The 15,862-nt window shown below is 53.5% G+C and overlaps 1 protein-coding gene across 1 annotated transcript; it reads left to right on the top strand.

Annotated features, from left to right (window-relative positions):
* Positions 1 to 1,594: 1,594 nt before the first annotated feature.
* On the top strand, positions 1,595 to 15,616 carry TNFRSF1A (TNF receptor superfamily member 1A). The gene is made up of 10 exons (XM_084765438.1): positions 1,595 to 1,955; positions 9,821 to 9,974; positions 10,146 to 10,274; positions 10,545 to 10,694; positions 10,900 to 10,978; positions 13,570 to 13,643; positions 13,803 to 13,916; positions 14,201 to 14,229; positions 14,485 to 14,779; positions 14,887 to 15,616. The coding sequence occupies exons 1-10, from the start codon at positions 1,917 to 1,919 to the stop codon at positions 15,195 to 15,197; spliced, it is 1,374 nt and encodes a 457-aa protein (XP_084621564.1). The 5' UTR covers positions 1,595 to 1,916; the 3' UTR covers positions 15,198 to 15,616.
* Positions 15,617 to 15,862: the final 246 nt, after the last annotated feature.

Raw genomic sequence — 15,862 nt, 5'->3', positions numbered from 1 at the left:
TGTGCGTGTGTGTGTGTGTGTGTGTGTGTGTGTGTGTATGTGCGTGTGTGTGTGTGAGATGGGGGATGGATTTAAGGCTTTGCTTATGCTGGGCAAGCATTCTACTACTGACTTATACCTCAACCCCACCCCCACCCCCACCCCGGCTCCCTCCTGCTCCATGTATTTCTTCTGGCTTGCTCACATTGAAAACTGGCCAGTCTGGTGGCAGAAGTGGGCCCCCCAGCAGTAGGAACACCTCCAGGCAATCTGCAGAAGCTTTGCCTTTGGGGTCACAGGGAAGAGGAGAGGAACCCCACGGGGGAGGCTGGAGGTCAGCCCTAGCTCACTGGAAGATGGGCCAGGAGCTCTGGTTCCCAGTTCCCAAGCCCTAAGCCCCTGGGTTCCCCCTCATATCTCAGCAGCTCAGCTGCTGGAGGACCTCTGGTGGAACTGGCATACAGAAAGAAGGTCATTAACTCTCCAGGGTACTTGAGGGAATTCTGTCGCAGGGTTCACTTGGGAGAAGACCCGAGCAAATGAAAATGGTAGGAGGTAGCCACCCCTAGTGAGAGCCGGCAGCAGGAAGGTAAGGTACTCTAAGGCGCAGAGAGAGCAGTGGGGCCTTGTGGGGGGGGGGCGCAGAATCTGTTTTCTATGCTCTGTCTTCCAGTGTGCCCTTCTTGTGGCTTTCTCCTCACCCCCCTCTCCACCCCCCAGCTACAGAACGCGATGTATTACTATCTCTGGGGTTAGTCCCAGTGGATGTATCATCAGAGTATCTAGAGCTGGGTGTGGGGGGTGCACATGTAGTGCGTGGGAGGGTCCGAAGTGCAAGGCCAGCCTCAGCCAGATAGTGAGTTTGAGGCCAGGCGGCTTGGGCTGGCTGAAACCCTATTTCAAACAGCATGCTTGGGAAAAGAGACCTGGGGACCCTTTACTTTGAACCCAAAGCCTCTTTACAGACATGGCCTCCTGAATCGTCATGGCTTCTCTTTCTCTATGTGAGGGCAGGCATTTTCGCTCCTATTTTATAATAACTGGGGAGCCAACCGAGGTTTCGGGGTGGGGGGGTGAGACGCTGTATGATGCGCCCCTCCTGTTGGTGGCAGAGCCATGATGGGTGCCTGGGGGAGTTGGGAGAGGCTGAGGGCCCGGCCCCAGGCAGGGTTTAAAAAAATTAGATTTGGCTTTCCTCCGGGTTTGGGTTGGATGGGTAAATGTCTAAGAAAGTGAGATTAGAAGGAACTCTGGAGCGGAGGAAGGGAGCTACGAGGCCCAGAGTGCTCACCAGGCATCGTACTGCTTGTCCCTCAGTAACTCCTGCCTGCCATCCAATCAGATAGGCTAGCTTCAGTCGTTGAGTTTGAGAACAGGCTTGGAGAGGTTAATCCACGGGTCTAAATTCACTCACCTAAAAAGCAGAAGAGTCTGAACTGGAGGTCGGTGAACTTGATTCTCAAACTCTTTAAGTGTTCCCACTGGGTGTTAAGTGGGTTTGGGGTGCCAGGCTGTGGGACCCGGGTTACAAAGTGTTAAAGAACCTTGGCCCTCCCCACCCTCCTTCTGGTTCCCTCCTCCCTCCTCCCTCCTCCCTCCTCCCTCGCCTCTCCCCAGGCTCTTCCGGTCCCGCTCTTGCAACACCACCCCCTCCACTCTCCCTTCCCCTCCTACCACCTCTCTCCACTCGGCTTTAATTTTCTTCCCCGCTGAGTTTTCCGAACACTGGCTCCTGATCGGGCCTACTGGGTTCGAGGTCCTGGAGGACCCACAGCCTGATCTCTATCTACCTCGGACTTTTAGCTTCTCTAACCTGAGGCCCAGGCTGCCATCGCCCGGGCCACCTGGTCCGACCGCCTTACTTCATTCACCAGCGTTGCCAATTGCTGTCCCGTCCCAGCTCCAATGGGGGAGTGAGAGGACGCTGCCGGCCGGACATGGGTCTCCCCACCGTGCCTGGCCCGTTGCTGTCACTGGTGAGACGGGAGACAGGAGGGAAGGGTGGGTTGCTGGCGGCGAGGGGCGGCTTGGCAAGGAGTGGGCTTGTCCTAGGGGTAGGGACAGGGGCAGGGACAGGGACAGGGGCAGGGGCTGCGCTTCAGTTTGCGCCAGGCTGGCTGTGCCTCACCTTGGGGCTGCCCTGAGATGCCGGAGGGGAGAAATCGGAGAGGGAGAGAATTATGGCAGGCCAAGCTGGCAAGCCCGGGGCCTGACAGCCAAGGTGGCTGATCCCAGGGGGTGCGTTGGGCTGTGGGGAGGTTAGCTGCCGCGCCTGTGGAATTGGGCTGGGAGGAGCAGCCCTCTTTTCTCTGGCAGAAGTTCAACAACGTGGGTCAGTCAGGGTGTTGGAAGACTGAGTAGAAGAAGGAGATCAGTTGGTGCGACAAGTTTGGGATAGCGTGCTTAGAAGTGAACCCAAAGCTGATAAAGCTGGGCTGCCGATCTGGTCCCGGACTTCTCCCCTTTAACAGCCTTTACTGCTTCCAGACAAGAGATCTCCATCGGCCTAACCCTCTCTAGGTAGCGAGCACCGCTTTACCTAGCCAGTGTGGCCTCTAGCCCCCTCCCCACAGACCTAGACGTCAATCTCATGGTTTCTAATTCCACAGTTAAGATTAGGGAAGTTGGTAGCAGTTTGTTTTCGTCACTGGAAAATGTACTTTTCTCTGGTTTGGCCTTGTTTCATGTTTCCTTGATTTCTCTCTATGTGCCTGTGGTCATTCCCTGAAGGTCGCCAGAGCTGGGGCTGTGTGGGTGGTCTTTACAACCTGGCCTGGCATTTTTATCCGTGAGACCTGCCTTTCTCCATGCCTTGTCCTCATTCTTCTTTTCCTGTCAGTGTTGAGAGCCTCCTTATGGGGCTCATTTCTGCCCCTTCCCTGCCCTTTTCCTCCAGTTCCCGTTCTAAACCAGTGTTTCCAGAACCCTGTACCACTCCAGTCTTCCTGGTTTTGGGTCTTTTCTTTTTTTTCTTTTTTCTTTTTTCTTTTTTCTTTTTTTTTTGGTTTTTCGAGACAGGGCTTCTCTGTGTAGCCTTGGCTGTCCTGAACTTGCTTTGTAGACCAGGCTGGCCTCAAACTCACAATGATCCACCTGCCTCTGCCTCCCGAGTACTGAGATTACTTCTCTTTTTCCTTTTGTCTGTTTTTGTTTTGTTTGAGAGAGAGGGTTTCTCTGTATAGCCTTGGCTGTCCTGGACTCTCTTTGTAGACCAGGCTGGCCTCGAACTCGCAGACATCCGCCTGCCTCTCTTTGCCTCCTGAGTGCTGGAATCACATGTGTGTACACCACCACCTCCTGCCTGTCTTTTCACTCTCTCTCTCCTGACTCCCAGTCTCACCTCACAACCCTCTGCCTCTGGCTCTGCACCCATCACCCAGCTAAGCTTAGCCACTTAATTCTTCTCTCTTTCGGGGTAGATCACCTGGATTTAGGGCTCAGTGACTCCCCTGTGCCTTTGCTTCTTCATTTCCAAAATGTCTATAACAACCACTACCTTGTAGTTCTTAGTTTGAGATTGATTAGGCAAGTGAGTGCTAATTTTTTTTTTTCAGTTTATTAATCTCCTACTTTGTGCTAGGCCTACTTCAGGGTTAGGGTTAGAGAATGAAGTCCCCGAAGTCAATGAACACTTAGCTTCTTTCTGCATCTCTAGCAGCATTAGTAGTCATTTCTCAATGGCTGCCAATATTTTATTTTATTTTATTTTTTTCAAGACAGGGCTTCTCTGTGTAGCCTTGGCTGTCCTGGACTCACTCTATAGACCAGGCTGGCCCCGAACTCACAGAGATCCGCCTGCCTTTGCCTTCCTAAGTGAAATGGTCTAGATAAGTAAAGGAGAGAGATCTTGCTCCAGTTGTGGAGGTCCAGGTGGATATGGGGCACTAGGAACAGAAGCAGAACCTGAAGACGGGGGACAGAGAAGGCTGGTCTAAATAAGGCTGTCCACTGCCTTATCGGTCCAGAACACAGTGCCCATGGGGTAGATGCGTGAGAAGGAAGTGCTGGGGTCAGGAGGGAGCAGTGCACGCGGCAGGGATGTGGCGAGGCTAGCAAGATTTTACGACTCTTAAAGAGTTTAAATAATGAGCCAAAATGACTTAGAACACTCTGGAGGAAAAGACATGCCAAGGCCTTGTGATGTCCTGTCCTGGAGGCAGAACTGGGGGGGGAGGGGATTGGGCCACAGGCCAACTGTCTGCTTGCTTAATGGCCTTTGCCCTAGGCTGGGCTGAGCTTGCCTGCATAGACCCGAAGGCTCACAGTGTGTTAACTTTGGCTCACAGAGAGCACCCATGCAGGTCCTGGAAGGGTTTGACCCTTGACTAATGGCTCAATCAGTTAAGGAGCAAGAGATAGGTCAGGTGGAAACAAGAGGGACTGCCGTGCAGGAAAGAGGATGTTCTGGTATGCAAAGCCAGGAAAGAGGGAGAGCGAAGGGGTTGGGAGCCTGGGTTGGGGAAATGGAGAGATGGGATTTTGTGTTAAACGTGGTGGTTTCAGCAGCTGGACTCCTCAGCTGGGAGTGGAACGGCCCTGTTGGGCACTGTGACCAAGAGAGAATGGGCACTCTGCAGTGTGTGAAAAAGAACCCTGAGCCTGCCAAGGTGGTGTATGCCTGTTATCCTAGAGGTAGGAGCTCCATTCAAGGCCAGTTTTGGCTACATAGAGAGCTTAAGGCCAGCCTGGACTACATGAGGCCATGGCCTAAAAAATACTAAAAAGAAAAAGAGAAGCATCATGCATAGAGACTCCCTTTTTCCCTCCCTCCCTTCCTTCCCTCCTTCCCTCTCTTCCTCCCTCCCTTCCTTTATCCTTCCCTCCCTCCCTTTCTTCCTTCCTCCTTCCTTCCTCCCTCCCTCCTTCCCTTCCTTCCTCCTTCCCTCCCTCCCTTCCTTCCTCTTTCCCTCCCTCCCTCCCTCCCTTCTTCCCTTCTTTCCTTTGTTCCTTCCTTTGGTATTGTCCAAGCATCCATTCTGTCCAGACTGTGTTCCAAATAACAGTGAGTTATCTCTGCCGTGTGTACTCATGGAAATGATGTTTGGAGCCAGGTCTTAGAGGTGCCAAGGAAGATTCACACCCCCGTGATACAAGCTGAAGCTTGAGTGCAGATAAGAAATTATGTAGGCAGCTTCAGCCCAGCAGACATTCGAGGCGGGCACATCCCTTGAGCCAGAAAGTTAGCATCAGCCCGAACAACATAGTGAGGCCCTGAGACCCCACTGTGGAGTAGAAAGGAGGAAGGCAGTTGCAATGGTCAGTGGTTCAGGTGAGGGGCAACCAGAGGACATTAGGAAGTGGAGAGGTTCCAAGAGAAACACTTACATGTCTCTGAGGGCTTTGGCACAGCTTGCAACCTTGGTACCCAGAAGTTGGTGCTGTGGCATCTGGGTCAGGAGACTGGCGAGCTCCGCTGGGGGCAGGTTAAGTAGGTCGGTGACTGGCCAAGTGGAAGTGTGGTCCAACTGACTGCGGAGCAGTTCTCAGGTTTTTCTTCCAGCTGATTCCAGCCACATCTGCGGGTCCCTGGAAGTGATAACACAGGACAGAATTATCAGTAGGATGAGCAGTGCACAAGCGTGCCTGGATGTGGAAGTGGGTGCACAGTTTCCGAAATGTCTCCCGGGAGACAAGCACGTCTCGGTGGCAGGGCGTTGCTGCTTCCTTACATCCTTGAAGGTCTCACTGGCTCCATCTGGGATGGATGTCGCTCCGGTTCTGCAAGCCTGGCTCTGGGTGATGTGATCAAGACATGCGCTGATGTCTTAGCTCATAGGGGTTTGTGGTCTGTTTGGGGAGATCGTATCTACTCATCTGAAATAACTAGCTTCTGATAAGAGCCCAGAGTGGATACGGGCAGTCCGTGTTATTCAACACGAGCAGATCACTGGGTATCCAAGGAGCTTTGGTGGAGAAACATGAGTCATCAGTGTGTGGAGCGGGGGCTTCGTGGGTGGGAGGTAGGATTGTGGCAGAGCTCTCAGAGGAGGCCATACTGATGAGCTCCTCACCCGTCAGGTCTTGACATTCAGTAGAACAAACACCACGTAGATGCTGATGCGGGGGACGGGCCTAAAGAGTGGGTCCCCAAAAGGTGGCTAGGTCAAGGTTTGACCACAGGGTCCTGCTTGGCTTCTCTGCCCTATTCAGCAGGCGGCGCAGGAAGTCACACCTTAAGGCGTCCCCAGGCGGAAGCTGAGAGGCAATTAGATGCTTTGCCACCTCAAGCATCTCTCTTTACGCACTCCCCAGCTTCCTGCCCCTCCTCTGCTCCAGACAAAGGCATTCAGGTTTGGGACGGGTCCTTAGACCTGGCTCCCCTATCCTGTCTTTTGCCTCATTATGCAACTGCTAGTAGGGCTCGGTGGTGCCTACACTTGGTGCCTACTGAGAGAATATGTGAGGGCCCTGGAATTCCTGGAGTATATGAAGTATAGTGCCAGTTCTGTATCCCCGCCACCTTTTTGTTTGTTTTTGTTTTCTTTGTTGTTGTTGTTGTTGTTTGTTTTTGTTTTTGTTTTGTTTTTGTTTTCCGAGACAGGGTTTCTCTGTGTAGCCTTGGCTGTCCTGGACTCACTTTGTAGACCAGGCTGGCCTCGAACTCGCAGTGATCCTCCTGCCTCTGCCTCCTGAGTGCTGGGATTAAAAGCGTGCACCACCACCACCCAGCTTGTTTTCATTGTTGTTGGTTTTTTGTTTTTTGTTTTTTGAGACAGGATTTCTCTGTGTAGCCCTGGCTTGTCTTGGAACTATCTTTGTAGACGAGGCTGGCCTCAAACTCAGTGATCCACCATCCTCTGCCTCCAAGTGCCTGGGAATAACTCCCTCCTCATCTCTTCTAACCCTAAGACGGCTGTGGCTTTTGCTCTGTGGCTACTAGGCTTGGGGAGTGGCTGGCTTTAAAACCTCAGAACTGGCCCACACCTGGACTCTCTGGCAATTGCAACTGCCTTCCTCCTTCCCCCAAACTCCATGCAACAAGCCAGAACCAGGCGGGCTGTGGGAATGTGGTGAACTAGGGTGGGAGAAGAGCAGCAGCCTGGGGTTGATTCTGGAACCGGAGAGTGTCTGGGGGGGCTGTTGGGGAACCCCGGGGAGCCACAGAGCAGGGATCCTGGATGAGGTTTTATCGGCTGAAGACTGTTTAACTTTAGGAGAAATCAGGGCAGGCCCCAGCCTAAAGGAAGGACGTCATGGAGGGGGAGGGGGGAGGCTGGTTCTCTGGGAGGAGCCTGTTGACTTGATTGGGGGAAGCCGGGAGTCTGGAAGACTTCCCTTTGGGATGGAATGGGAGAGGGAGACATTTCCCGAAATCTGTGGGCCCAGTGGGACAGGGGTCCATTGCCTGGCTCTTCTAAGGGGAGAGGGATAAAGGGCTCTGAGACTGCTCACTGTGGAGGGAGCAGCTGGGGTTCCACTTGCTGGCTGCCCTTTTCTTTCTGCTGACTCACAGCCCTTGTAGAGTTGGGGAAGCTGCACACCGTGGCCCCCCCCCCCACTGTCCTAGATCCCCCCCCCCTTCCTGGCCTGAGTCACTGGGGCGGAGCTGCTGGGAAAATATTTCCCTTTCCCGGATTTGGCTTAACCCCGAGAGTTCTGGAAAGGGAGGGAAGCGGGACCGGAGAACCCAAGCTCCTTCCTTGGAGGCTCATCTGTCCCTGGCTGAGCCGTTCCTTCCAAGGCTGTTCTTGGCCCGCAGCCTACCTCTACCTCTTTCTGCCGCTGCCTTGGCCTCCTGGCTTTGCTTCAAGTTCTCTGATGGGGTTGGAAAGGCCAATGACCTTAGGTGCTCCCAGCATTATTTCTTCGGGGAAAGGAAGCACACTTAAATGATTTGGGAAGTTCTTATCCTAACTAACCCTTCCTGTCACTCTGGAAGCCTCTGCGCCCCGTCGGTGTGTGCAGGGGCTGTACCCTTGCTCGAGACTGGTTACTGGTGTGCTTCTGTGTGTGGCTTCTCGGCTCTATGGCTGAGGCACAGGCTTCCTGACCCAAGCAGCTGCTGTTGCTGCAGTAGCTGACAGGGTGCAACCTGCCAGCCTCCTTCTAGAAGAGCTGTGGAGGCTGCAGCGCCCCGCAGGCAACTGTGATCTGCTTGGTCTGCAGGGCCCCCTGCATCTATAACATACCTCGATGACATCCTCTAATGTGACCTAAAGTGGCTCATAGCTCGGGGTGGGGTGGGGTGGGAGTGAAAGAAAAAAGGCTGAGGGAAACCCGACGCTGGGAGAGATCAAAGAGCAAGGTCCACACTGAAGCTAAAGTGACTTTGCTTTCTTCATTCTGGAGCTGTTTACAAACAGGAAAACCATTTAGCTGCCATGAGTTTTGCCGGGGCTTATAAAACCAGCCTTCTAGAATACCCTGCCCTGCTTGGCCCAGGGCTTTGGGACTCCTGGCATATCCTCAGCTCCTGATTTGTTGGTCCATCTTGAGCCGGATTACCAACCTCTCGCTGACATGGCCCACTCATCGCCTGCCTCCCCCCCCCCCCCCCCCCCCCGTTTGTTCTCTGTTAGCATAAACGTAGCTGCGGAGGGCATGGATGTGAGTGAGGGCAGGTTCCTGAGCAAGGCTTGAAACAAATATTTAGAATTTGTGGGTGAATTGTGGCTCAGGGCATGTGTGAGGTCCTTGGTTTCATTCCCAGCTCCCGCTCCCCCGATGCCCACACTTGAAGACAGGCCATCGTGAATGCGGGAGTTCTTCTTTTTGTGTCTGCCCACTCCCAGGAATGATGCTTGCAAGAACATCCACCTGTGTGCCTATCCGATTTGGGGTGTGTGTGTGTGTGTGTGTGCGCGCGCGCACGCACGCACGCGCTTGTACGTCAGTGTGCATGGAGGTCAAAGGTCAACCTCAGGTGTTTTCCTCAGATACCATTCACCTCCTGTTTTGAGACAGGGTCTCTCTCTCTGGGCCCAGGGATCACTGGTTCAGTTGGGCTAGGCTGGCCAAAGAGTTTCGGGGACCTGCCTTCTCCTCTCCGTTGCCAGGATTACAAACCCATGCTGTTATGCTTGGCTTTTTATGTCGCTGACGGGGATTGATCTCAGGGTCTCTTGCTTTCACAGTGGGCACTTTCCTGAACCTTCTTCATGGCAGCCCTCCCTACAGCTTGCCCAACCCCCATAGTACCTTTTAGTGGGATGGAGTCAAAGGTTTACAGATCCCAATGGCTCTTCCTCCGAAGTGTTCACAAGCTGGCACACTGAAACCTGCACCTGGCTATAGAAATGCCAAGTGAGGGCTGGAGAGATAGCTCAGAGCTTAAGAGCACTGTCTGTTCTTCCAAAGGTCCTGAGTTCAATTCCCAGCAACCACATGGTGGCTCACAACCATCTATTATGAGATTTGGTGCCCTCTTCTGGCATGCAGGTGTCCATGCAGGCAGAACACTATATACATAATAAATAAATCTTTTTTTAAAAAAAGTCAAATGAGCTGTAGGACTGTCTGTTAGAAGAACGGGCTATACCTGAGGCAGCCTGCTACTTCTCGCTAAAGATGTTTCCTCGTAGGGCAGCGGGCGACTTCCACCCCTTGCCCCGCAAACAGCACCAACAACTAAACATTCCTTGACCATCGGTCCTGTGACCAGCACTGGGAGCTGCTTCGGGGAACTGGGCCTGAGACCTAATTGCCTAGAGTTGTAAAAACAAATGCTAGTATACAGAACAACCAGAGAGTGAGAAAATACTAGACTGCACAGTGGCTGTGGCCCAAGGGAGAATGCTCCTCAGGAGGGATGTGAACTGGGGGAGGTGTGAGGAGGCTCAATTTGCTGCTGCCTCTGAGACCCCACCCCTGACGGTGTTTCATCTTTCTGATTCTTCCCCAGGTGTTCCTGGCTCTGTTGGCGGGGATATACCCCTCAGGGGTCACTGGACTGGTCCCTTCCCTTGGGGACCGGGAGAAAAGGGATAGTTTGTGTCCCCAGGGGAAATATGCCCACCCCCTGAATAATTCCTACTGTTGTACCAAGTGCCACAAAGGTAAAAGAAAGTGGGAACAGAGAGTCCTCTTGAAGCTTTTTTTTTTTTTTTTGCTTGTTTCTGGTGTTCCCAAACCTTGGTCCCTGGGGGTCCCCTTACTTTGCTGTTTCCCTTGGACTTGGTTTTGTCTGTCAGCTCTCTCCTGCAGCCTAACCCTGACCCTTTTCACAGGAACCTACTTGGTGAGTGACTGTCTAGCCCCAGAGAGAGAAACAGTTTGCAGGGAGTGTGATCAAGGCACCTTTACGGCTTCCCAGAACCACCTCAGACAGTGCCTCAGTTGCAAGACATGTCGGGAAGGCAAGCCTTGGGAGTGGGCGAGGGCTTTGGAAGGTGCTCGGTCCGAGATGGGTGTGCGCGTGTGGCTGGTTGTGGAGGGGGTAAGGATTCGAATCTGCTCCTGGGAACATGTATGGACGTGCAAGCCTGGGCCTGCGTGTGTGTGTGTGTGTGTGTGTGTGTGTGTGTGTGTGTGTGTGTGTATGTGTGTGTGTTACAGACAGACAGATGCACATGGTGGAGCTGGGAAAAGGGAGGCGGGACTCATGTACCCTTTACTTCCCTCTTCAGAGATGTCCCAGGTGGAGATTTCTCCTTGCAGAGCAGACAAGGACACTGTGTGTGGTTGCAAGGAAAACCAGTACCAGTACTACTTGAGTGATAAAGTCTTCCAGTGCAAGAACTGCAGCCTCTGCTTCAACGGCATTGTGACTATCTCCTGTGAGCGCCACTCACCCAAGCCCGGGCCCCCTCCCCTCCTCAGGAGTATCTGTCCCCCTCCCCATGACGCAGCGTCTTCTGTACTCCCTGTTCTCTGGTCTGTGGGTATGAGCTCCTATGTGGTGCCTGCGGCCTGCCCGTTGTCTTCCTCCCTCTGGCCCTCGGACGGCAGGCATCCTTCCTGAGTCGACCTGTTCTCTCACAGGTCAGGAGAAGCAGAACACCGTGTGTGACTGCCACGCGGGATTCTTTCTAAGCGAAAACGAATGTATCTCCTGCAGCCAGTGAGTATCTGCGAGCATTGGGTGGGGACCTGGGGGGCAGGGCGGAGGGGCAGCTGTGGCTGAGAGGCCCCAGCAGGATTAAGGGAGGTCTCCTACAAGCAGATGAGAAGAAGGCCACCACAGGACTTGAGACAGTCCTTTCTCTTTCTCCAGCACATCAGGGGACAGGCAAGGTGGCTTAGTAGGTAAAGTGCTTGCACTCTGGCCACCTGAGTCCAATCCCTGGAACCCGGGTGGAAGGGAAAGGAGAGCATGTGGCACGCTCCACAGAGTCATCCTCTGCCCTCCACACGTGTGCCACACATGCATGCGTGAATGCCTCTGCAGTGCCAGGCAGTTAGATGCAGGCAGCACCGTTCCCTGCTGTGCTCTTGGGTTGATGCACGGGTCACTACGCCATGGTGACCCCGTCCCAGCCTCCTGGACAGTCTCCCTCATTCCTGTGGCCCCCACATTGCAGTGCTCTCATACATTTGCTTCCAGAGAAGTAACTCTGAGACTCTCATGGTCGGGCTGATCTGAGGTTAAATCCCAGCCTCGCCATTTCCTGGCTCTGCAAACTTGGGCAAGTCGTTACATCTCCGTGTCTTAGGATTCTTAACCTTTAGGGTAAGGAGAGTGGGGGTGGAAGTGTGGTTCAATGGTAGAGCACTGGCCTAGCACACCTAGAGCACTCCGGGTTGGATACCCAGAGTCAGGAAACCCCAGAATAGGGCAGGGGGAGTGTCTGAGCCAAAGCTTTTTGCTTTCTCTTTTTTTCCATTCAATTTCATCACAAAAGAGCTTGTGGACCCAATCCCATGTGTTTTTCACCCTGACCTCTGTGAGGTAGACAAAAAAGAAAAAAAGGGGGGAAAAAGCCTTTCTCTGATTGCAGATTTCTGCTGAGAACTCACATTCTCACATTCCTCTGTTTGCCACCTAAGGGTGGTTTCTCATCCCCTCTGCCCTGTGGCAGCTCTCAGTGAGGGTTCTCCGACTGCCCCAGTGACAGACATCCTAAAACCTCTCATGCCTGCCTGACCCGTCACCTCCAGAGTCAAGTGCTGGAAGCAAAACGGTGCCATCCAAGGAAAAGCCTTGGAGCATACTGCAGAAACAAAGCTGCTCACCTCACAGCAGCTGAGAGGTGCAGAGAGAGGGTGTGGAGTGAGGTCAAAGGCAAGCCCTCGGGGACCTAACTTACTAGACCCCACGTCCCACAGCATGCTGAGGATCAAGCCTTCAACACACGGATCCTGGCAAGATGTTTCAGATCCAAGCCACAGGCCTCTGTGTGCTACAAGCCTGCCAGCAAACACACTAAGCTCAGTCCACTGACGGCTGCTATCTACCACACACACCATGACAGGGCTAAGAACTTGACTCTTAATCCCAAAAGTCAAGAGGTCGCATGGTCTCCATGACGTGCTGGGCCATAAAAGTGAAATGGCTTGTTAATGTCCTGTTACTAGTCAGTGACGGGAATGAAATTTTTACTCTCGCCATAAATACCCTTTAAACTTTATTTTTAAAATATTGATTGCAGCAGCCAGGGTGGTGCACGTCTTTAATCCCAGCACTTGGGGAGGCAGAGGCAGGCAGATCTCTGTGAGTTTGAGATCAGCCTGGTCTACAAAGTGAGTTCAGGATAGCCAGCACTGCAAGAGAAACTCTGTCTCGAACCCCCCCCCCCCAAAATGTGTGTGTGTTGTGGAATCCAGGCTGTCTGCATCATATTCAGGTGCTCTTGACTAGCTCATGGAGCTATACCTCAGCCCTATGACCATTTTTCTCCTCACTTGGGGTTTCACTGTGTAGCCTTGGTTGGCCTGGGACTCATTATGTAGACTAGGTTGGCCTTGAATTCATAGAGATCTGCCTGCCTCAGCCTCCTGAGTACTGGAATGTGCCGCCATTCCTGGTATTTTTAAAATAAGAAGGTGGTGGTGGGGGGGCGCTAGAGAGATGGCTCAGAGGTTAAGAGCACTGACTGCTCTTCCAGAGGTCCTGGGTTCAATTCCCAGCAACCACATGGTGGCTCACAGCCATCTATAATGAGATCTGGTGCCCTCTTCTGGCCTGCAGGTGTACATGCAGGCAGAGCACTCTATATATGTGTACCTTGTTCATGCCTGGTACCCTCAAGGGCCAGAAGAGGGCATCAGATCCCCTGGAACTGGGGTCACAGATGGCTGTGAGCCACCATGTGCGACTATGACTGTTTTAAACCTATCAACATGGCCGACTTGCCTTTCTCACCCTTTCCCCTTTCCTTTCCTCTCTACTCTCTTCCAACAGACAGGGTCTCCTGTTGCCCAGGCTGCCCTTGCCCCTGCTATGTAGGCAAGGGTGACCTTGAACCGATCCTCTTGCCATTTGCCTCCCAAGTGCCGAGCTTACATGCGTACTGCTGTCTAAGCCTTCCAAGATCCCTTCAACTTGTAAAACAAAATAGTAGTACGATGAGCTGCTTCATTCTTCTGCATCCGTGCTCCAGATAAATTCTATTCGATGAAGAGATGGCAACAAACAAACAAAAACAAAAACAAAAAAACTGCAGAGCAAAGAAGTGCAGGCAGTCTATTTACCAGCGCTGTCTCTTCTTTCAGTTGCAAGAAAAATCAAGAATGTGTGAAGCTGTGTTATCCTCTGTTTGCAACTAGCCCAAACCCCCAGGACTCAGGTGAGGAAGAACGCGGCTTGGTGCCCATCCTCAACCAGCTGGCTGGCTGACTCCCCAGTTTCACCCACCCTCCCCTCCGCTTAGCCCCCCCCCACCCTACCCCCGACCCCCAGTCTCCTGCCCCTGCCTCACACTGAGCATGCTCTATTTTGTTTGCAGGTACCGCAGTGCTGTTGCCCCTAGTTATCTTCCTTGGCCTTTGCGTTTTATCCTTTATCTTCGTCAGCTTAATGTGCCGATATCCCCGGTGGAAGTCGAAGGTCTACTCCATCCGTGAGTGTGGCCTTGGGGGTAAAGGGTGCCGGTGGAGATGTGGGAGGGGGTCGGGTGGGCAAGTTGGAGGGAGATGAGGAGTGGCCCCTTTGTTCACGGCTAAGGACTCTGGGCACGGAATAGGCCTGGATGGATGGTGAGAGGGAAGCCATACTGTAGCAGTCATTCTCTTGTCCCTAGGGCCACATAGCCCCTGAGGCATGACACCACAAGTCCCCAAGGCCAGGGTTGAAAGGGAAGTGAAATTCATGGTTTCTTTCTTTCTTTCTTTTTTTTTCTTTCAGTTTGTGGGAAATCAGCTCCTGTCAAAGAGGTGAGAGGAAAACGAAGATTTCCTGGACTGTTCCGATATTGGGGCATTGCTCATGGAGGGCAGGGCGGAGGGCGCGATGGCAGGGCTGCTGCTGGAGGCTCATGGTCCTTGTCCCCAGCGTGCTTCCACCCAAATTACTCGGAAGGGGGGGGGGTGGCCTCCCTTAGTTCCTCCATCCTCACACCCATAAAGAATAAAGAGCCTGAAGGGGCTCCCCTCTACCTCCCCGCTAATGGTATGCTTTCTCTCTTTCAGGCCGAGGTTGAAGGAATTGTTACTAAGCCCCTAACTTCAGCCCCTACCACAACCTTCAGCCCTGACATCAACCGTACTCCGGACTTCAGTCCTGCCCCAGCCTTCCTTCCTTTCTCTAGTACCTCCAGCCCTACCTTCGACCCTAGTAACTGTCCCAACTTCAGGGTCGTACCACCTGTAAGGGAGGTGGTCCCATTCCAGAGCGCTAACCCTCTCCTATACGCAGCCCTCACGCCGCCGTCGGTCCCCCCTGTTCAGAAATGGGAAGACTCCGCCCACCTGCAGCGTCCTGACAGTGAGTTTGGGTTCCCAGCTGAGGCATTACTCATGGAGGGAAGTCGGGCAGGGCGGAGGGCATGATGGCAGGGCTGCCGCTGGAGGCTCACGGCTCCTTGTCCCCAGCTGCAGACCCTGTGACGCTGTATGCGGTGGTGGACGGCGTGCCTCCGTCGCGCTGGAAGGAGTTCATAAGGCTCCTGGGGCTGAGCGAACACGAGATCGAGAGGCTGGAGCTGCAGAACGGGCGCTGCCTGCGTGAGGCTCAGTACAGCATGCTGGAAGCCTGGCGACGGCGCACGCCACGGCACGAGGCTACGCTGGACGTACTGGGCCGCGTGCTTTGCGACATGGACCTGCGTGGCTGCCTGGAGAACATCCAGGATACACTGGGAAGCCCCGCCTCCTTCTCGTCTACGTCCCGCCTCCCGCCATGAGACCACACCCCCGCCTCAGGGGAGGGACTTGAAGGACAGTCCTGCAAGATGCCCTGCTTCCCTGTGGGCCTCCTCTTTGGGCGAAAAGGAGGCGGGACCCTCGAAGGGGCAGGTTCGTTCCAGCTGGCAGCCACTTCCTTGGTGCTACCCACTCGGTTGTACACTGCTTTTCTCAGCTCCTGAGGACTGCCTCAGAGCCAGCCACTTGTGCATGGCAGCGAGATGTGCCTGACATCTGTCAGCCCGCTGAGGGTGCCAAAAACCAGAACAGGTGGTTGTAGAGGAAAGAGACACTCTTATCTCATGCCCACTTGGGATGCAAGGCTTCTTCTCATAGCCTCCCAGTTGATTCTTAGGCCTTTTTTTCCACAGCAGATAAGCAATCTTTGTATCAATTACATCACACTAATGGAAACTCAGCTTGCCTTTGCTGCCTGCCTGGGTGAACAGCTGAATTGTGTAAGGTAGAGGCAAACACAGGACAATGGTGTCTCCAGCCGGAGCCGTGGGCTCTTGTAAATACACTAAAAGTCTTTTTAAAAAAAATGATTTCTGACCCTGGAAAGAGTGGTCTGTGGATAGGAGAAGGCTGGGCAGAGCCCAGGACCTGAGGAGGCATGGGAAGTCCAGCCATTCTGCCTGCTAACAGAGTACACTGCACTGCG

The sequence above is a fragment of the Acomys minous genome, assembly GCF_964271855.1.
Source record: "Acomys minous genome assembly, chromosome: 17".
Lineage (NCBI taxonomy): Eukaryota > Metazoa > Chordata > Mammalia > Rodentia > Muridae > Acomys > Acomys minous.
This window is presented reverse-complemented; position numbering and strand designations above follow the sequence as displayed.

Coding starts and splice junctions, on each gene's coding strand:
- TNFRSF1A (XM_084765438.1), top strand. CDS start 1,917: ATGGGTCTCCCCACCGTGCCTGGCCCGTTGCTGTCACTG. Junction 9,975..10,145: donor TTGTACCAAGTGCCACAAAG/GTAAAAGAAAGT, acceptor CCCTTTTCACAG/GAACCTACTTGGTGAGTGAC. Junction 13,917..14,200: donor GTCGAAGGTCTACTCCATCC/GTGAGTGTGGCC, acceptor TTTTTCTTTCAG/TTTGTGGGAAATCAGCTCCT.